This window comes from Sebastes umbrosus, chromosome 24, assembly GCF_015220745.1.
Source record: "Sebastes umbrosus isolate fSebUmb1 chromosome 24, fSebUmb1.pri, whole genome shotgun sequence".
Classification (NCBI taxonomy): Eukaryota; Metazoa; Chordata; class Actinopteri; order Perciformes; family Sebastidae; genus Sebastes; species Sebastes umbrosus.
The window spans coordinates 13,712,701-13,735,061 of NC_051292.1; the positions used below are offsets into that span (position 1 = coordinate 13,712,701).

General features: G+C 39.9%; 2 protein-coding genes across 7 annotated transcripts; one reads left to right on the plus strand and one right to left on the minus strand.

The window, feature by feature from the left end:
* Nucleotides 1-71: 71 nt before the first annotated feature.
* On the minus strand, nt 72-19,776 carry LOC119483798 (rho GTPase-activating protein 1-like). Of its 5 annotated transcripts, none has more exons than XM_037762287.1 (14): nt 18,483-18,632; nt 12,090-12,287; nt 10,960-11,058; nt 10,676-10,763; nt 8,916-9,047; nt 8,150-8,236; nt 5,832-5,930; nt 5,546-5,653; nt 4,137-4,213; nt 3,934-4,011; nt 3,626-3,754; nt 2,741-2,844; nt 2,450-2,650; nt 72-1,880 (listed from the first exon to the last, which is right to left on the minus strand). In XM_037762287.1, exons 2-13 carry the CDS (start codon nt 12,211-12,213, stop codon nt 2,483-2,485), a joined length of 1,293 nt encoding a protein of 430 aa, XP_037618215.1. In that variant the 5' UTR covers nt 12,214-12,287; nt 18,483-18,632; the 3' UTR covers nt 72-1,880; nt 2,450-2,482. The 5 variants fall into 5 exon arrangements, with proteins under 5 accessions (XP_037618215.1, XP_037618214.1, XP_037618212.1 ...); XM_037762286.1 differs by having other exon boundaries at nt 383-1,938; XM_037762284.1 differs by having other exon boundaries at nt 383-1,965.
* arl6ip6 (ADP-ribosylation factor-like 6 interacting protein 6) lies at nt 19,251-22,077 on the plus strand. Of its 2 annotated transcripts, XM_037762349.1 has the most exons (5): nt 19,251-19,772; nt 20,217-20,270; nt 20,988-21,120; nt 21,275-21,402; nt 21,975-22,077. In XM_037762349.1, exons 1-4 carry the CDS (start codon nt 19,634-19,636, stop codon nt 21,360-21,362), a joined length of 414 nt encoding a protein of 137 aa, XP_037618277.1. In that variant the 5' UTR covers nt 19,251-19,633; the 3' UTR covers nt 21,363-21,402; nt 21,975-22,077. The 2 variants fall into 2 exon arrangements, with proteins under 2 accessions (XP_037618277.1, XP_037618276.1); XM_037762348.1 differs by having other exon boundaries at nt 19,254-19,772; nt 21,275-22,077.
* The last annotated feature ends 284 nt before the right edge of the window (nt 22,078-22,361 follow it).

Below are 22,361 nucleotides of genomic sequence, written 5' to 3' on the forward strand. Positions count from 1 at the left end.
CCATGCCATACCATGCCATACCATACCATGGTATTGACAGGACTGGGAATTACAACAGGTAAACATTTGAGATTTTTTTTTCTTGCTTTCAGCTTCAGTCAAACTAAAATCACTGATCTTTTGGTGCTTTTCAGTCACATCATACTAAGTACACTAATATTTAACTACTGCTAGTATTTTGGCCATTTACAAAAATAAAAGATTCAATAGCACAGTTTGGCCAGGAGTCTTTTACATAAACTGCACGACTACAGGAAGAGAGAGACACAACTGATAATGGTCACAAAGGTCAAACAGCTAACTCGGTTTTGTTCCTGTGACTTCCAACCAAAGTCACGTACAGTATAACATATCATACCTGTTAACAACTATAGGTCAAAAGCACACTGAGCTGCAAAGTATTTTTTTTTTCATTTTTCATAGAATGCTTTAGATGAGCCGAGACAGATCAGATGGCAGAAAATGAGAAAAAGGTTCTTTAAATTAAGGCTTTGGGAACTGAACGAAAGACCAAAATAAAGCTTGAGGATGCACCACAGAGTACAGACAATGATAACTGCAGAAATACAAGATTAATTATAATAAAAGAACAGTCCGACGTGTTGGAAAATGCAGGAAACTGAGCTGATTCTATTTACACAGCTCTACTCTTTTAGCCAAACTTAAACCCTAGGCTGCTGTTAGTGTGGACTGATGATGTACCTAAATTGGGTCGGACCTTCCACCAGCACTGGCCTACTAGGTGCTCAGACAGCTGTCCTGTGTATCACGACTGTACCATAAGCCACTAGTTCCCAACCCCTTTTGGCCCCTTAAAATAACCAGATGAACCCTCATCAAAGGTGGTTTATCTGAGATTTGAGATAAGCCTGAAACAATAAACACAATTTTGGATAGCAGTGATGGTTAGACACCGTGCAGGGTCCCAGCTGGAGAGTTAGGAACCACTACCGTAAGCTACATTTACACACACTTGTGCAGCAAATAGTCCCAAGTCTTGACTTTGAGGTTTTAGTTAAGTCGAAACTGACAAGTCCGAAGTCAAGTCAAAGTCTTAAACTTTGTTTCACGTCCTGAACAAGTCATTACTTGTTTGTGTGTTGCTCTGCACTGACAAACACATTCCTCTCCTGCTCAAACATTGATTAAACGTGTATCTGTTGGCAGGAAAATGAAGAGTTGATTAGCTGCACACTATTTCATAACACAAGTCCAAGTTTTCTTTACCAGTAATTGTGACAGATTAAAAGACCTGCAGGAAAACATGGAGGAAGTGTTGCATTAAATTCAAAATAAAGACCTGGTTCTCTCTGCCATTAAGGTAAATAAAAGCCCTGCACACTATTTAAAAACTCCTGGTAATGACGTGCTGAACGGCTTGTGTCTTAGTACTTCTGTTTTTGTATTACTAAATATTATTATCCCATACCATTAAAAAAAAAATGGTGTAAAAAAGTGCTTAAGACAATTATAATGTGATGGGAAAAAGTGTGGAAATACAGAGATTATATTATTAATACAATGTTAAGGTCAAATAGGCCTTTAGTAATGAGAGAGCCATAAAGAATCATAAATATCAGTCACTATTAGGATATAGTACAGTATATTACAGAGCTCCTCAGTCTGAAATCAGTCCAGGTCCAGGTCCAGGTCCAGGTCCAGCACTCATTTCATCCACATGCACAGCTGTGTTTGGGTTCTAACAATTAATGACCTGCTGGTGGAATCACACAGCTCGGTTTCTCCTGGTTACTATAGTTACAGCATTTCAAAGATTGTCCACAACATTTGGTACCAAGTTCACCATTTGTAATTTAACCTGAGACGTTCACACCTCCATTCTCTTCATCTCTCCTCTCTTTAAGTTTGGGATCATAATCCTAGAGGGGACGTTTGATAACTGCACTGTGTTATCGTTGATTATGCAGTTTTTTGGCACTACATAGAAAACAGCAGAGAGACAGACTGACAACAGCACAGCACAGGAATACAGAGCATGACTGGGCACGTCTAACTGCTATTAATCTCCCTACAGAGATAAAGGATGACAGCCTGAGACAGGTATAAACACATGCACTTAGGACTGGAAGTTTTGAAAGGTTGGTTGGGTGTAATGGGGTGGCGGAAGAGTCAGAAATGTACTATGTGACCGAACTGCAGCCAGTGGTTGTGTGAGACTAACCATGCATTCACACTGGAACCAACATAGTCAAAGTGACCCAGTGTGAGTGGATGGTTAGTCAACAACGTATTAGCTGTAGAATTTTGTGCTATTGTTTATTGAGGGTTATGTGGCTGCAGTCTAATGTATGTACCATTTCCACCCACATGCCTGGTTTGGAAATGCGGGCTAGAAGCTAGCAGCAGTCCAACAACACACTGCTAATGGGCCAATCACAATGTAAGGACTGGTGGGGGACAAAATGAGATGGGAAATGGTGCTTCTTACTGGAAGAGAGACTGCAGGATGAAGGGGTAGGGTTTAGGTAAAGACCAGATGCTGCTGGTCCAGCAGGGCTCTGGTGAAGTTGTTGATTGGCCCGATGGCGCTGAGTGACATGGCGTTGTCCCGCCCCCAGAGCAGATTAGGACCAAACACCACAGCCAGGTTACTGTTGGTCATCTTATTCACTTCACTGTTGGCTGATACCTAAACACACACACACAGACAGGTTACTATTGGTAATGATATAAAAGTTCTGGAAGGTAATTAGTGGGAAGTGTAGTCTATCAGCTGTACCTGTGCCAGGAATGTGACGAGGTATCGCAGTGATGCATAGTTTTCTTCTGGCAGCGACTCTACCAGTGCCTTCATAATTTCCCCTTGGCTGTCACTGGATACAGCTGGCACACACCAAACACAAACACCACTGATCATTAGAGCTCATTCAGGATGTAGATGTCAATCAGTACATTTACATGTCCACAAATGAGAAATCAGGCTACACAGGATTTCAGACGCATTTGCATACACTGTGGTAACTTGGTTACTGTAAATCTGCATAATAAACGGCAGGTCAGTGATCAGATTTCAAGTGTTTTCAAATATAAGTCAAAGTCAACACGATAATAACGCAAATTCGCTTTAACGCCACTAATTTCTTTAACGCATTTACACAATCGATCTTTCAGAGGTTGTAGAGTCTCAGTTTTAAAAGCTAGAGTGAAGATACTGGTATCTTATGAAACTGCAAAATCTAAGGAATCCATCAGTACCAACCGTGTTATAATAGCTTGTAGCGAAGGAGGTTAAACAACTCTCTAAACTTACGCTAAATTTTGGTGAGGAAAAACTGAGATGGCCATTTTCAAAGGGGTCCCTTGACCTCTGACCTCCAGATATGTGAATGAAAATGGGTTCTATGGGTACCCACAAGTCTCCCCTTTACAGACATGCCCACTTTATGATAATCACATACAGTTTGGGGCAAGTCATAGTCAAGTCAGCACACTGACACACTGACAGCTGTTGTTGCCTGTTGGGCTGCAGTTTGCCATGTTATGATGTGAGCATATTGTTTTATGTTAAATGCAGTACCTGTGAGGGTTTCTGGATCGATATCTGTCATTGTTTTGTGTTGTTCTGATAATGAAACGGAAAATAGTGCTGAATGTTTGAACATACAGGTGAAGTTGACAATGTCGTTGTAGAGCTGGAAGGTCAGCAGAGGCTCCGGTAGTTCCCTCAGGAATGTCTTCAGAATCACAGCAGCCAAGTGGACGTCTTCTATCTCTCTGAAATTCACCGTCTCACCTACAAAACACACACATGTAGGCGCAAGGTGAACACAAGCAGCAATCTTTTACAACATGACGCTTTCCCACTTCCTGTGTAGACAGGAAGTAAAAAGACAAAACAACGGAGTTGGAGCGCTTCCTTGTGCTTAAACGCATAAGCTCAATCGACTGGTTAAACAGGCATGTTGATCCTACCCGAATTGTATCTGAGCTGGACCTCCTTCACCAGAGTCACGTTGGCAGATCGTCTGAAGATGCCTTCAATCTCCAAACCTGACACACACAGTGAAGAACAACAAGGCGGTTCTTAATGAGAGAACGATTCACTGAGGCGATCTACAGTTAAAGTTGATTAGTGCATTATGTTTGTATTTCTATCACAACAAGAAAAGAGTCACCTTGCTCTGAAAGGAAGCTAATGGTGTCTCTCATCACCACAGGGACTAGGTCATCATCTGGATTCCTCTGTCTGAGCCTGACACACACACACACACACACATACACAGTGGTTAAGATAACAAGCTTAGATCAATGATGTTATTATAAGCTGACTGGGGCTTTAAAACATTACCATCTATAAACTTCATGCATTTAACATTTAGAGCAAATGGTGTGAGTGCAATCTGTATTCAGATCCTTTGCTTTTACTACAGTATACCAATACCACACCATGAAAATGCTCCACTGCAAGTAAAACTCCTGTATTCAAAACCTTACTGAAGTAAAAGTATTATCAGTAGGGCTGTCGAATTTAACGCATTTACACAAAATCATTTTAACACCACTAATTTCTTTAACACATTAATGCAACTTGCAATTTTAGGTAGTTGCAGGCTCAGTTTTAAAGCTAAAGTGAAGATCATATGAAACTAGAAAAACCTAAGGAATCCATTGGTATACAAATACCATAATAGCTTGTCGGGAAGAACACTAAATAACGCTCCAAAACTGGGGTCCCTTGACCTCTGACCTCCAGATATGTGAATGAAAATGGGTTCTATGGGTACCCACGAGTCTCCCCTTGACTATGACTTGCCCCAAACTGCATGTGATTATCATAAAGTGGGCATGTCTGTAAAGTCAGCACACTGACACACTGACAGCTGTTGAGTTTGCCATGTTATGATTTGAGCATATTTTGTATGCTAAATGCAGTACCTGTGAGGGTTTCTGGACAATATCTGTCATTGTTTTGTGTTGTTAATTGATTTCCAATAATAAATATATACATACGTTTGCATAAAGCAGCATATTTGCCCACTCCCATGTTGATAAGAGTATTAAATACTTGATTAAAATGTGTGATTAATTTGCCCTAATTGTCAGCTAAATGTACCTAAAGTTAAAGAGTTCATTATGCGTTAATGTGTTCCATGTCAGGGTTTTCCTATTAGATCTGATGTTTCTGGATTAATATGTCTGCTGCACTTATATTTTTACATTTTTGCAGCTAATAGTTACGAAATAATATTAGCTAACAGTAACAGTAACGTTTTTATATTGCTTAAGACGTAGGAAACCTTCAATTTAACACAAACATTCAAATTCATTTTTTCTGTTTTCACTGGACAGGAAGGTGATAAATTATAATCTGAAAAGTAACTAAAGCTGCCAGACACATGTAGTGAAGTATAAAGTACAATATTTGTCTCTGAGATACAGCAGAAGTATAAAGTTACATAAAAGGGAAATACTCAATTTAAGTACAAGTACCTTGAAGTACTTAAGTAAATGTAGTTATCAATCAATACATGTATATATATATATATAAATCTAACAGTCAATCAGCAGGGATTTTGTCACTTACAATACAAGTGGCACCCCGAACACCTGGTTGGGGAGGGGAGGGCTGTGAGGAGGAGACATGGGAGGCTGGGCGGACGGTTTCAGAGACGCTCTCAGCTTGTTGTCGTACCTGACACAGAGACAAAGATTACCAGATTTTAAAAGATAACTTGTGCATTATAAAAATGAACAACACTAATTGTGCCTGAAGGAGAGTAAATGTGTGTAGGTTTACTGTACATTATTTGTGGGTGGAAATAAAAGTATTATTTGTGGAGCAAAATCTGGAGTCCGACATCGGCTCTTACTCTTTGACACGGGCAGGAATGACCAGCTGCTCACACTTCAGCACATCCTCCAGCTCACTCAGATAGCTCACATAGTTGATCTTCCTGCCAAACTTGAAACTACAAATAAAGAGAGAGAGAGTTAGGTTATCATTTGCTGCATTCAGCTTGTTAGTTTTAAAAAGGAGAATGATAGGAATATCCTGGATTGAAACTGGGTTGAATTTTCCCCATTCTTTTTCTGCTATTATGATGATGATAAAATGTAGACACATGACTATAAGCTTACAATTGTAGCTGTAAATAAGAAAAAAATGTATTAAATTTTGCAAGTGTCCCAGTAAGCCATCGCTGGGTGACAGTGAATCAGCATGCACAATAACAGGACATAAAACTGAAGCACCTAAAATGAACTCAGCCATCATTCATTTGATAATTTACCCGTGTTTTTCCTATTATGATTGTTTGATTGCTTATCCTCAGGGACTGCTACTTGCACTACTTTTAATAACTCTTGTATAGTTGTCCTGTAATACGTAGGTACATGTCTGCACCTTGTATTGCATGTTGTTTTGTTTGCACCTCAAGTGTCGTCTGAATATTGCTTCACTCCCACTAAATGTTCCTTCTTTTTGTTTTGCACCGGAGACCAGGAGAAACACATTACAATCACAATTCTGTTCATCTATGTACTGTACTGAACTGGATGACAATAAAGTCTCTCTTAAACTATTAAAGGAAAAATGGAGAAAAAAAAATACCTAGTTCAAGTTCATCAAATGTGACAATTTGCTGCTTTTCTTTCTGACATAGCAGTTAATTGAATAGCTTTGTTTTTTTGAATGGTTGGTCAAACAAAACATTGTATTTTACTCTGTCAACTTGGCATTTTTTCACCTTTTTCTGATGTTTTATAAATATATTTACTAAGAAAATAATCACTAGATTAATTGATAATGGAAATAATGGACAATCAGAAAATAATGTTTTATTTCTCTTATTCGCTGCTTTGTTCTCACTAATGCCTAAATAACACTATGAAGTTACATGAAATTTTCGCAAGGAAAAACTAGCATGGTGATATATTCAAAGACCTTGACCTCTGACCTCAAGACATGTGAATCAAAATGGGTTCTATGGGTACCCACGAGTCTCCCCTTCACTGTAAAGCTGAGACTCTTGTGGATCCAATGAGCCCAACTGTATTCATGTGTGATGATGTTAGTCCCCATAGTAGCCATTTCATTGTAGAGAGACCATTTTTTGAAACGTGACCTCACTGTACAAAATGACCTGTGGTGACCTCTAGGATAATCACAGCCTCATGAAACTTAACAGCCACAAACTAGAGACCTAGAGCATTCAGAGGATGGATGGCTTTCAATAAGGGGGTTTCTGAGCAGTTTACACAACAGAAGTGCTCGCCATCCAATCGTCGAAAAATACAATTCTTGCAGATATCTCCAAATGTCAAACGTTTTTTATCCCAAATCACAGCATGACTTTTTCTATGGTGTTCCTCAAGGTCTTGGTGTCTTAATGTGGATGTTCCTCAGCTTTGTTACAGGCAGATATCCTGCATCAGTATTTAACAACAAATCTGAAACCCCAGTATGAAATTTGCTTAAAAAGAGATATTTGACAGTGTTTTTGTAGTTTTCTACAGCTGCCACTAGATGTTACTAGAGCCATGTCTTATCATGTAGTGCTGACAGTGAAAACATGCACAGTGGAAGCACATGAAGGACTAATCTGGCCACAGAGTAATACTCTGTGCTACCACAGTATACTATACTATGTTGAAAGATAAGGGGCATGAAGAAGGGCTGGGCAATACCATGCAATTTGGAGACGATCCATAACATGAGTGAAAATGACCAGATACCGTGTATGATGTAGCTGATGTACTATCATGTTTTATGAGTTTAAAGCATCATTAATACTATTCTCTGTTTTTAATAACTTAATCACAGGCAAGTTTTAAACCGTCATTAACAAAATTTGTGTGACTAATGATGATCGCTGCATGCATGCACACAACAGCAGCACAGAAGCAGCTTGGAAGTGTAGCACTAAAAAGAGTTTTCATGTGTATCAACGCAGACATTGGTCATTATGTGCAACAGCTTGTGTGTTGTAATGTTCTAAACACCACTCCTAGCAAGTTTCATAACAATAGTCTAGTTTGACTTTTGCATTATGTGAAAAAAAAGATGACAGGTGAATTTTATTTAACTGTCTGAAACTACAAAATTTCATCCTGCAATTGTGTCCTATATAGGACTAGTCATAGTGTTCTGTGAACATGCAAAGTATTATAAAATGATGGCTTAACAAACCTGATGAGTGGTTTGAAGAGGATCAGTAGCGTCTTGATGAACATGGTGGGATGGACGATATACAGAGCTTTGATGTTCTTCTTATACCTGAAAACACATACAGATGATAAGGATAAGGTGTCTGGAGCAGAGTATGTGGCTGTATTCTGTTTTTCCCGTCATTTTACTGAGGCATGCAGTCGTTTTCATTTTTACTTTAGGGGGAAACCCACTGTACTTCCTCACTTTAAAACAACCTTTGACAGTGTGCTTTTAAAATTTCTACATCTGTTTTTCTGCTTGGTCATGTTCTTTTCTTATCTTTCCATAAATACCACTCATTTAGCAAAAATGTAGAACGACAGCAGATATTCCAGTGATCTAAAACATGATAAGTACATCTTACATTGTAGTGTCATAAACTCAAATTGAAAGTTTTGCTTTCTTCAAAAGACCATTTTATACAATCCTACAAGGAGGATACAATGGACAAGGCCGTCAAGGCAAGAGAAAATCTCCAAGCACACCTGCTATTTTGATTCATGTATTGGTGTATTTGGTTCCTCTCCTTACACCTGTACACCATGCGCTCTGTGCATGGTACCAAAATACCACACAGAATGGCAAAGTCAAGCGCTGTTTGCACTGGTCATTGTGCTACCATGAAAATAGGGTCCAAAGTGTTGATTTGAAACAGATCAAAGTGAAGGATTTACGAAAGACTAAGGCTTCAGTCAGTTCTGATATGACGGTCAGTGCACATGTCCAGTGATGTTATCGAGCTTACTTTCTGTCAAACTCCCTGTATGCGTCTCGTAGCCAGCCGAGAGAGGGTTTGTTTTCACTGGTCAGCCCGTGATGGAAATAGATCAGAGTGTAGTCACTTTCAACATACTGATCCAGTGTTCCTTTAAGATACCTGCAAAATAAATAAAACAAATTCATTGTCATTTAAATAGATAAGTGTGTATTTCAACTGGACTCCATATTCTGGTCCAGGTTTACCAAGGCACTGCATTTTCAGCAACCTTCTTAGTGTTTCAGCATGTTACAGAAGCAGTCAGGCCATATGGTGAAGAAAAAAAAACATTTGTGGCATTTGTTTCCCCTTCACAGAAGTTATTGAGACACTTTGGAAAAAAAAACAGTTCCCTTAAAAGACTTCTGAAAGAAACATGTCCTGTTGCTTCATACTGAGTCAAGACATCGACTATGTAACAATGATATCCCTGGTTTGATTCCAAGGACCTTTATTGTATATTACTTCCCTCCCTTTACTCAAAATGTCACTCTCTATAGTCAAACAGTTAATAAATGCGAAACATGCTTTGTAGAATTGCAGAAAAAAAGGGGAGCGATCAGAATAATTTCATGTCAGAGTTGACACAAGGTACAGTGAAGTTGTTTGTTGTTGTTGTGAACCACCGCAAAAGACAGATTCATCGGACAGATGTTTCAGTAAACCCATCTGATATCTTTCTAGGATTTCAACTGGTGCTCCTGCTCCTGCGATGGCCTGGTGCTTGTTGCTCACAAACATTTTCGCCCCTTTCTTTGGCTCCAAACTGACTGTACAGTTGAGAAACAGGACTCAATTAATCCAGAAGAAAATCTAAAAGGCCCCAATCATGACCCGGTATGGTTGCAGTCTGCCGGTCCGAGTCCAGTGCGTCCGTTCCTGGTACTATGACCCGGCCCAACCAGCTCGGTCCCAGGTGGCTGAATTGATGCGCCTCACTAAGAATTAGTTGGCTGAAGAGGCCGGGCCGCCTCCTGCTAGGACGAGTGTTACTGGACCGATGCATCAGTGCACTGCTTTTTGATGCTAAAAGGTACGCTGCTCACACTGCACCCATCGACGTTGCACTGCTGGAGAATCATCAGGTTGTCCAGCAGATGATGCTGTCCACTCAAGCTGGATCCCCTCAGAGAGTCAGAGTCCAGCCAGAAAGGCCAACCCTTCCGCAAAGGCATCACCCACCACCTAACCACAACAGCCTACAGTGCTACGCCTGCATTTGGCCCGTGAATGCCCTGAGAGAGACATCTCTATGCAGCTGCCTCGGGCTCCAGTGCACCCTGCTTTTGGGTCACCTTGTGTTGGGCTCACGAGAGGGTTGACACGCATCGCATCCCGGTTCAAATCAGACACCGGGAGCAAGGTGAGCCTGGAGAGCTGGAGTAGTGGAGAACCTACCACGTCCAGTTGTTTTCTAGAGTCGGCATAGTGAAGGAAATCCTGACTGCCTTCATGTCAAAGGTCATGCAGGACCTGAGCACTCAACTGAGACTGAAACAGCTGCGCACCTCGGTGAACCACCATCAGACAGATATATATATATATAGATATATAGATATATAGATATATATCTATATATCTATCTATATAGATATAGATATATAGATATATATCTATATATATATCTATATATATCTATCTATATATAGATATAGATATAGATATATCTATATCTATATCTATATAGATAGATATATATATAGATATATATATGGTAGGTATATTATAATTTAGATTTTAGTTCTTACATCAGCAGCTTGTGATGGTCCAGCTGGTGCTGAGGAGGCATCCTGCATGCATTAAACACTATCACCTTCCTGCCAAAGTTATCATCACCTAGAGACACACAGAAAGACAGACAGGGATTCAACATTACCTTTTTACTTTCACTGTATTACCTTCTGTTAAAAAAACATGACAAGCAGTCCAACTTCTGCAAATTAACATTTTAGTCTGAAGAAGTAATGGTAAAAGATAAAGTCAACTATTAATGTCACAGTGGGGATGGGAGTGAAGAGACTGGAGGACTGACCTGCCACTTCAATGATCTGATGCCTGGCGATGTCATAGTAGGGATGGTCCCATGGCAGGTGGGGAGAGCCAGCGTCAAAGCGCTGGGAGATATCTGTCTCTGAAACACACACACACACACACACACACATCTGAGTCCTGAGCTCATAGTTCAAGTGATTTTTTTGTTTGTAATAAAATAAAATAAAATGTTTTACTCGGCTTCCTGCCAAACATCATTAGGACACTCGGGGTTAAGCACTTGTTCCCACTGTTTTTAAAAATGCCAGTGCCAGCTCGAAGCATCTGAACATTTCTGCTCACTTGGGCCTACATTTTGGTGAAAGTTGCAAATGTTACTACTGATTTGCTATGCATTTTCAAAGTTTTAAACGGTTGCTGTAGCGCCACCATCGGGACTATTAGCCCACAAAGCCAGTTGAGGAAGTTTGGAACAGGACTGGACCTATTGTTCTGTTTATTTTCATGCAAGGGAAGGCAGATTTCCTAGAAAGAAAAAGATGAAGAAGAAGACGAAGAAGACAAAGGAGACAAAGAAGAAGAAGAAGAATATTTATTGTTTGGCTGTTGCATGACAGCGTACATCCTCCTTTACATTTTTTGTTTGTCCAAATATGTCTGAATCAAGTCAGCATGTTTTGCTTGGTCCTCTATACGTGAGTGTAATGCCAGGATCAGACTACACGGTATTTTTATGGTTACGATGGCCACTATGCCAGATTAGACGATTGAGAGTCATAAATTCTTGTTGTGAATTGGCAGCGACACATGACAGACTACACGTCGGTCAACTGCTCCGACAATACACACTCTCCCGGCACCGTTGTCTTAATATACCGTAGTCTGAACCAGCCATAAGTGTGTGTGCTCTTGAACATCTTCTGTAAAGTTGAAAGTTCTAGACCTTGGAAGTGAGGACATTTTAGGCAGGGTTTTTCAAAGGGTTTTGTTGTGTTATATAAAAAATATAAAATGATATAAAAATGTTTCTGGGTTGAGACTTGGTTCAAGGGTCAAGGTTAGACATGAAGTTGTGACAGTTAAGGTTAGCTCTCGGGAATGTCTTGCATCAATAAGATAAGGTAAGGGTTGGGAGTGTGTGCTTGTATATATATTTTATATCCCTCTCACCTGACTTGCTGAGAGTGGACTCATCAGCGGGCCACTGCTGGTCCTCTATCGTGGCCAGCTTCAGTTGTCCTAACTGTGCAGTCGTGGGGTCTTCACCCAAATCTACCAGCAGCTCTGAAGACATCACACACACTGCAGAACGGCGCTACACGCACCCACTCACACACACACACACAAGGTTGCAGCTTCCACAGATACCTGCAAGAAACAGAGACACCTCAGGTCAGCTGGGTTTGACAAACATTTCAAGTACTACTGAAACTATTGACGGATCATTAAACAAGAATAATCAGTTAGAGAACATTGTGATACTGTGGCAGACAGCATTGTGTATGTACATGTAGCCATGTACTGTGATACTATGTACTTTACTGAGCTGATCATTGTGGTTTGGATTCTCATGCATACTCATTTTGATTTGTTTTCTGTGTAAAGCATTGAGTTGTATTATCTAATGGGTCAGTACTGTCTCTATGGTACCACTGGGGTAAGAGAGAAAATATGTTTGCTTGTCATTTAGGGAAACTGACCCTTTAATGTCTTTCTTATTTCACCTTTTAGGTATGATACTGTGAATGATTAGCCTGGTTCCAGACCTCTGGATCACTGCACCATAAAGAGTGACACATAAATGACAACAAGCATAGATGTCGACACAGCTATACTGTAAGCCAACTCACTGAAATAATAACACAAACTGACTCAAAGTGACAACTACCGCAGCTTCTACGTCGACTGAAAATTATGTTGGCGGGACAAAAACATCACTGGCTACTTACTGGGTAGGGCAAAATGTGATTACCTCAACTGATATCACAGTAAGTGAAAACAGCTTCAGTATATCAGGATAGTGTGACTGTTGTTGACAGGCTCGGGGAGTTAACAGCGTACTTCGGACTGCGTTACATAATTAGGATACAGATTAATAAATTATTGTACAAAAAAAGACGTAATCAGATTAGTAAAAAGGGAGATTATTAGTAGGATTAAAATTTAAAAAGCATTTTAAAATAAAGAACGATATACTACCATGCACATCACGCCACAGGTCTCACACAAGTGCCTCTAACGAAAAAAATGCTTTCACTGGGAGGAAGTTTCTCCCTTATTTTGTATGCAAAGCAGAAAAGGGAACAACATCACAGTCCAGTGTAAATTATCGCAATTATTTTTTGCCGAGAGGCATCCCAACGTGAAAAGACAGTTCGTAGGAAATGAGCGAACTGCTTCAAATTTCTGGTCCGGCAAACATAATACAGGACAAACTAGGAAATGTGCTTGTAGGTTAATTTATTTTACTTTAATTTATATGGGTACTGCTGCTGCTCCAAGATAAAATCCGGCAACACTAATGTGCCAAATGATTCGAGTCCTTGGATGATGACAGCCTTTTCACAGCTGGAAGGCAGGACTGTACTGTAATGATGATGTTCCCCTTTTCTGCTTTACATACAAAATAATGGCGACATTTCAGCATCTTTTCTCTTGTCTTTATTTGCATATCTGTTATTGAGGCAATCCAAAAGTAATCAAGTTACATTGCTTTAATATTGTTGGATTAGGTTACTGACTACATTTTTTTAGAGTAACCCTTCCAACCCTGGTTGTTGATAGGAAAGCACCAAGGTGCACTTTTTCATCACTGATGATACCACTAAAATTCTGATTTGTCATATCCTGTCATCTTCATACTGTGAAGGCATAGTAAACATACGTCCTCTGCTGTGTAGGCTACTGAGATGCCTCCAGAAGATCCAACAAAAAAACTGGAAGCCTGAGCTGCTTCAAATGAATGACTGCATCTATCTTCCTCTTCTCACATATTAACTCTCTCCCTCACTTCCTCTTTTATCTCCCAACCCCCACTTATTTACCCTGCTTTCTCTGTCAGACGCACACACAAACACACAGCCTCTGTTCTCTCTGTGATGTTATGCTGGCTGACAGCATGTTGCTTTAAATAAATATCGCTACTAACCAACAGACGCAGTCAGCCTATTGCTGCTGACCAACCACAGACACACAGATAGTGAAAAACAACTGTTAGCACACGGTTGGCCTGTTTTTCAGTGACCAAGAAGCTGTCAGGGAGCACGTTGGGATTAGGATTTTGGATGATGTGGACAGTAACAGGTTCCTCTTTTCTTGATTTTTCCTGAACTATTGTGCTCCCACAGCAGGTCAGCCAGTGTAGGTCAGAGCAAAAGGCCAAGGGCACACCACATGACTGTGAGATCATCTGTAAACATCAATTAGCTCTGTGGTTGATGTTCAAAACTGAAACAAGTACCACGTGTCAAACACATTGCATTTTTAAGAATCTATGCCTAGGGCTGTCGCAATAACCGCAATACCGCGATATTGGCAAGCCAACCACAGGGGATGGCAAGCAACCGCGACAACCGTTATGTTCAACAACCACAGAGCGTCTATGAGCAGCTGAGTGCTGCACGTATGGTGTTTTTTTTTCTGGTTGTTGAGACTTGAAAAATATTCAACTTTTGGTAAAACTCTGGACAACAACAATAAAAGGAGAAATATATACACATAGACCGGCGAGTCTGTTCTCTCTCCCTACATGCTTCAGCCTTTCCTTCATCCGGAGCAAATACTCAACCTTGTGCCAACATTTTGATATTCCGTATCATAGCAACCAAACGCAACCAAAGCGCAGCTGACAAAAATGCGTATTTATCTAGTACTAATTTCAGGACAGATAAAGTATCATCTCTGTCATTTAAAAAGCAACAACATACCTAAAAATAGGGGTCATAACGGGGTCATAAGTGTCCTTAGGAGGCAGTCCGTGAGCTTCGGCACCCCCTCAATGTCCATACATTGTTCCATTAAGTAGGGATGAATAATATTTTTTGTCCATAGGCCCAGAGAATACATAAATGTACAGGGAGGAAAAATAACATGTTTGTTTATACTTATATTACGAGAGAAGAGAAGATAAGTATAGAAAAGGAATTGAAAAAGAATAAATAAATAGATAAATAAATAAAAATAAAATATAAAACGAGAGAGATTAAATAAATAAAATAAAAATGAGATAAAGTTAGAAAATAGAAATAAAAGAAAAAAAATAGAATAGGAATAATAATAAACAAAAAATAAATAATAAAAAAACTAAATAGAGAATAAAATAAAAATAAAGAGAAACAAAGTAAATAGTGATAATAAATCACAACGAAATAAATAAATAAATACCAATAAACTGTATTTATATAGTAATAATTTCAGAATAAATAAAGTAATTTATTATTTTATTTTACTGTTGAGCCAATCATTATGACCACAGGGGAAATTCCTTTACCACGACAGCCCTATCTATAACTATAATCTAAGACTGGATGTCTAGTGTGTATAAAGGACGACACAAAGGAACGGAATAACTCTGCTGAGTGACAATGCAGTCAGCAGTGTGTGTAGTTCCTTTAGCTGTTAGCGGCGGCGATGCACTCAGTCGTCCTGGTGAGAACTGACCGGGATACTTTTGAAAAATGTTTTGGGAATGCTCCGAGCTACAAGTCCTTTCGGTTACAAGTCTTTATCACAACTTCTCAACAAGGAGATTCCATGTTATTGTGCTTGCTAAATGACAAATCTCAGGTCCCTATCTGTGCATGAAAAAAATAATTTGGCTCTCCGGCCTAACTGCTGCAAAGAAAATGCTGGTAGAACGGTGGTAACCACCACACACACTGTCATTAAACTATTGGTGATACCTGCTGTTAGATATTTTGACTCTGCGTGCAAACGTGTGACACTTTTAACCCTCTGAGACCCGCAGGATCCCCCCGGCTGACTTTACTATCTTTCAGGAGGCTGTAGCAGGCTACGTTTCAGAGCTAGACTGAAGCTACTGGTATCATATGAAACTATACTAACTACCAATCTTGTCATGTTAGCTTGTCGGGAAAAAGGGTAAATAACGCTTCAAAGTTATGCTAAATTTTGGCGAGGAAAAACTGCCATGGCCATTTCAGAGTGGTCCATTGACCTCTGACCTCAAGATATGTGAATGCAAATGGGTTCTATGGGTATGGGAGAGGGAAGAGGAGAGGGAAGAGGAGAGACAGGAGGCGAGAGAAGAGGAGAGGGAAGAGGAGAGGTAAGAGGGGAGGGAAGAGAGAAGAGAGAGAAGAGATGAGGGAAGAGGCGAGGGAAGAGGAGAGGGGAGGGAAGAGGAGAGAGAAGAGGAGAGGGAAGAGGAAAGGGATGAGGAGAGAGAAGAGGAGAGGGAAGAGGAGAGAGAAGAGGAGAGGGGAGGGAAGAGAGAAGAGGAGAGGCATGAGGAGAGGGAAGAGGAGAGAGGAGAGGAGAGAGAAGAGGAGAGGGAAGAGGAGAGAGAAGAGGAGAGGGGAGGGAAGAGAGAAGAGGAGAGAGAAGAGGAGAGGCATGAGGAGAGGGAAGAGGAGAGAGGAGAGGAGAGAGAAGAGGAGAGAGAAGAGGAGAGAGAAGAGGCGCGGTTAAGAGCAGCCTCTGACGGAGCAGAGAGATACCTGCTGAGATAACACATTCCTATAATATCTGGAGGGAGATCAGTCCACTGTTTAGTTGCTGTAACTGAAAAAGCAGTTTGAGTAAATGTTGCGGAGCAATGTTTTATATTTCCCGTCTCCCCTCGTTGATGATCCTGTTTGTCTGACTTCATTATGAGCTGTTAGAATAAATAGTTTAAACCTGCAGTATCTTATAAAGTTAACAAACATAACATAAACAAAAAAAATATAATATTGTAATAGTGGTACGAGTTATTTTTTTTGTCCAGTGCTTTAAGAGGTGGTTTAAAGGCTAAAGCCTGGTCTAACATACTGCAAATACATCGCTTTAACCGTTGCATACTGCATACTACTGAGGAACGCAGTTTGCAGTACATACTAAATACTGCGTTCGTCAGTAGTATATAGTATGCGGTTTTGGATACAGCCAGTGTGTTATCATCTTAAGAGGGGGCAGCCCTAGACATGCCTTCCCCTTTGTGTTACTGTTTGGTTTCTTGGTTTATCTTTGCATTTTTTTTTTTTGCACTGGTCTGTGTATTTGTTTGTGTGATCTAACCGATTCTGATGCTACATAAGTATCTCAGTACCTTCCTTTAAATCTCTTCTTAAGACTCACTTTTATATTATGGCTTTTTCTTAACTTATGGTGCATTATTTTTATGATTTTATTTTGTATTTACTGCACATGATTGTATGTTGTTTGGATTTTAAGTTCTGGGTGTTAATTACTTTTATCATGCTTTTATTGTAAAGCACTTTGTAGCCTTGTTTTGAAAGGTGCTATATCATTTTCCACTTGTGTAATTTTGTTTATAGTCTGTTTATTGTCAATACTGTATATACTGCTCCTATTTTTTATACTTCCTTCTATTTAAATGGTTCATATTTTGCTACACTTTGTTTAGCTCTTTTTTTACTGTGTTAGCTGATGCATCTTGCTTTTTGCACTATACGCTTTGCTGCTGTACACTGCAAATTTCCCCACTGTGGGACTAATAAAGTAATATCTTATCTTATAAATAAAGTTATTATTATTATTATTATTATTAGATAGAGAAGTGCAAAACTATGACGGAGTCTCTGATGTGATTTCCTGTTTCTTGTGTGACATAGCCTTCCCCTTTAATACTGCATAGCCTGTTTTGTTCTTGTCTCTACATCAGAAACTTCAATACACATATTGACCAAAAAAATGACCAAAAAAGGACACATTTAACTGTAGAGTTTGGCGAATGGCTGTCTTCCATACAAGTGGAGCTAACAGGCTATATCGTTAGCTGTTGATATGTCTGCTGATAACAAAAGCAACAAGTGAGCAGCCAGGTGTTCCTTTACTTTTTGACACACACATAAGGTGGAGGACAAACATCAAGTCATCTTGGCTGCTGCTTTTAGAGAGAGCCAAATTAGGCTAAATTAGCAACCTTAGCTGACAAATGTTACAAAGCTAAAAACACACTGGCGAACTGTTAGCAAGCTGCTATCGTTCCGCAGTGTGTCCAAGGCCTATAGAAGGAAGCTAGGACACGGGTCTTGAAAACCAGTACAACGCATGCGCAGTGTAACTCAAGTGCAGGCCAGATTCTACTGCGCATGTGCAATACCCCCGGAGATGTGATGCGTTGATGACGCGTGTCCTCACCTTCTTTGCATAGGCCTTGAGTGTGTCTGCGTACGGATCCACAGACATATGAACGGTTGCTATGCTGAGTGGACATGTTAAAGATAACCAGTGAAATGACGCTTAGCTTAGCTGAACTAACCGCAGTAAAATAAAACCAGTTACCACGACAGCCTCCACGCGATAATTGTGCGTTTAATTGTTGCGTTTTATACGACAGAAACAAAGTGACAGCACAGTGAAATGTGTATTTAACGTTACCGTGACTGTGAAGTAGCTTTGTGATCAGCCGTTGGGGCTCTGAGGCGTCTGAAGGCGCCGTAGACTGCTCGAGCTGTGACGTAGATACAGCAACAATCTGCCTCAACACCTTTTCCGGTTGGTTATTTTCAAAATAAACGTTCTTCTTCTTCTTCTCCTTTGGTGTTTATCGGCGGTTGGCAAACCATCTTAGAGGTGCATTACCGCCACCATCTGGACTACTGGAGTGTGGAGCAGGAGATTGTGCAGAAACAAAATATAAATAATAAAAATAATAATGATGAGGAAAACTCTAGATTCGTTTAACTAAATCAGTTTCTCTTAAAAACTGAATAATTCCACAGTATATGTTATCTGCTGTATTCCCCAATAGACCTGACAATGAAAAGTCCTGATGTTTTGTGACTGTAAAAGGTGATTCCTCTGGATACTGTTGTTCCTGCAGTGTATCAGTACATGTTCCACAGTTTCTAGTCGATTACAATATGTGCATTTCCCAGTTGGGTGCTTGCCTATTCTATATAATGCAAAATAAACGTTTCTGTTGATGCCGTGCTTATTTTTGACATTTCCTTTTTGTCTGGTAATGGTTAATGGTGTCAGTTTGTTTCTCCCCCTCTTTCTTTTTGCACTGGAAGCTACCGTGCTGGGCCAAATTATTGTTGCGTAGCAATAACAAATTATTATCTAGTATTGCTGCACAGAATGTACTGTACCTGTCAAAATAAAAGCACCGATGATGCATGCGTCTTCTCGTTGTCCAATAGGGGGAATTACAATCACAGGGGTCTAGGGGGGCTCCGTACTGTCAGGATATAGTGATTAAATTGTTTTAAATAAAACTATTTTAATCACATTTGCTGCCATTCTACCCACTGCTGCTTTAACTACAGAGGTGGGAAATAAAACTACACTGACGGAACAGCCTGAGGGACATTTTTGTGTGCGGAAGTGCGACTGGAATAAGGTAAAAGTGGACTACAGCAGTTTCCTGGTCAGTTTATAGGCTACTATGCGGTGTTTGACGTATAAACACGTCTGTGAATAGGCTACACAAGTTGTCCCATGTTAGGCAAAGGAAAGTTAATACTTTGCAGACAGACAGGGACCTTTTAAGAGACAGTTTGGGTGGTTCATATTCGTCAGAAGATATGGAGCATACAGAAGGAGAGAGGCCCAACCGGAACGGCCACAAACCGTGGTCAGTCGTTGTGCTGTCGGTGCTGGGCTCCGCCGTAGCTGTGGCCGCTGTTGGTTGTGTCTGCGCCCTCATCTACCCTATACTCAAAGGTAAGCGGGTCAAGCCAGCCTCCACGTTGTTTTGTGGTGCGTCTATATTCTAGGCACTACGGTAAGAGCGTGTGATTTCAAAATAAAAGCACCGTTCTGATGAACGTGATGGGCCATTTCACATTGATTCAATAGGTCAGTCAGTCTGTCAATAATTAATAAATAAACTAATAAATACATACATAAACAAACAAAAATGAATATATATGTAATTCAAAATGAAATTAATGATAATTAAAAGGAAAAAAAAACAACTACCAACAAAATGTATTTCAGAGAAAAATGTTATTTTAATTGTGTATTTTTTTCGTAAAATTATGACTTTATTCTCATAGTACTACGACTTTTTTCTCGTATACTAATGACTTTATTCTCATAATACTACGACTTTTTTCTCGTATACTTGTGACTTTATTCTCATAATAATAAGATTGACTGTTTCAGAGCTGCGGGCAGAGAGAGTGAAAAGAGAGGATGGGACTGAAGAGAGGATGATGGGTGAGTATCAATATCTGTTCATGATTCATATATATATAGGTCAATCGATTAAAATATTTAATCGCGATTAATTTCATGAAGGTCCAAATTAATTGCACATTTTTTATCTATTCAAAATGTACGTTAAAGGGAGATTTATCAAGTATTTAATACTCTTATCAACATGGGAGTGGACAAATATGCTGCTTTATGCAAATGTATGTATATATTTATTATTATAAATCAATGAACACAAAACAATGACAGATATTGTCCAGAAACCCTCACCGGTACTGCATTTAGCATAAAACAATATGCTCAAATCATAACATGGCAAACTGCAGCCCAACAGGCAACAACAGCTGTCAGTGTGTCAGTGTGCTGACTTGACTATGACTTGCACCCAAACTGCATGTGATTATCATAAAGTGGGCATGTCTGTAAAGGGGAGACTCGTGGGTACCCATAGAACCCATTTACATTCACATATCTGGAGGTCAGAGGTCAAGGGACGCCTTTGAAAAAGGCCAAGCTAGTTTTCTTCGCCAAAATTTAGCGTACATTTGGAGCGTTATTTAACCTCCTTCCTGACAGCTAGTATGACAGTATGTTGGTACCAATGGAGTCCTTAGGTTTTTTAGTTTTATATGATATCAGCATCTTCACTATCTTCAAAACTGCAATTTGCGTTAAAGAAATTAGTGGCATTAAAAAAAAATTGTGCGCGTTTGTGTGTAGGTTTCTGGAGTATCCTGGTGCTTTCAGTATTAGTAGGATGGATCTGCTGTGTCTTCTCATGGACCCTCACCTACCTCGACTCGTACCAGCCTGGCAGGGCGTTGGGAACACCACTGACACTGACCCACTTCAGGTAACACACCGGGACACACCAGTATATCAGACTAGTGTCTACCTTATGTCTTAAATCTGACACATGATCCATCACTTTGGTTCAACACAACCTTTGAAACAACATGTTAAAAACAGTAATCTGTGTGTGTGTGTGTGTGTGTGTTTTCTTCTAGAGATGTATCTGGTCTCCACATGGGTTACGGTGTTGCTGTCCTTAATGGTGTCATGGCTATGCTCACCGTCATCTGGAGCCTCACCTGACACGCAGACACATCCTCAGTGGAAGTGCTCAGGTGCACAGGTATCTGTTACTTGACAGCGACCAGCCTGTAACAGTGGAAAGGCTTCCGAGAAGTTCTCCATTATTCAATTAAAATGTAGTATGAAAAGGGCTGTGGTTATGTGTAATTCAAATGTCTCTGAATAGTTTCCGCAGTACCCGTCAGGTGTTTTCTACTCCGTCTGTTTTATGCACATGATTATATAGATTATATATTTGTATTATGCCGTTAGTGCTGCCAAAATGGGTCTGACCATACTGTAGTAGGCTGGCTGAAGACATCCTGTGTAGACACCGATGGAGGATTGTGTGTTAGGAACAAGAAATGACCTGATTCTGTAATCGGACAAATATGGTCGATGCACAATATGTACACGGTTCGTTCTGTGATGATGGACTTCCCATTATATATATGACAGATTAAAGCCTTAGTTCTGGCTTTAACTGTGGCGGAAAGGTACTAAATGTCTTCCCAGAAGCTGAATATGCTACTGGTTAGGCTGGGTTGTTTGTGAATAAGCTGAAGGCTGAACATGTCTGATAAACTGTCTTGTTTTGTTTTACAAGAATTTAGAATCTTTCCTACTCTTCAGGTCTGGCGTAGAGCGATGATGAATTTGCAGTCCGCTACATGTTGGGAGATCTCAGTCATTAAAAGGGAACATTTTATATGGAAATAAAGGGATATTGACAGTTCGGACAGTCTGTATTTATTATATACTGTGTATTTAATGTGTGTTTAACTGTAACAACAAGGCAAAAGTGAGCATGGCTCGCATACGACACTCACAAAGTTTTGCCCTTTTGGAAATAATGGAGCGAGTTCTGCTCCGGAAACGAAATGGAAGTGGAAAAAAAATATCACAGGGTGTTGCAAGACAAATTGGAGGGGTCATTTAAGGATAGGAAAGCAGAAAAACATATCTCTTCTAAACCATGGTGTTGAATCTCTTCTTACTTAGGACAATTATTCATATAAA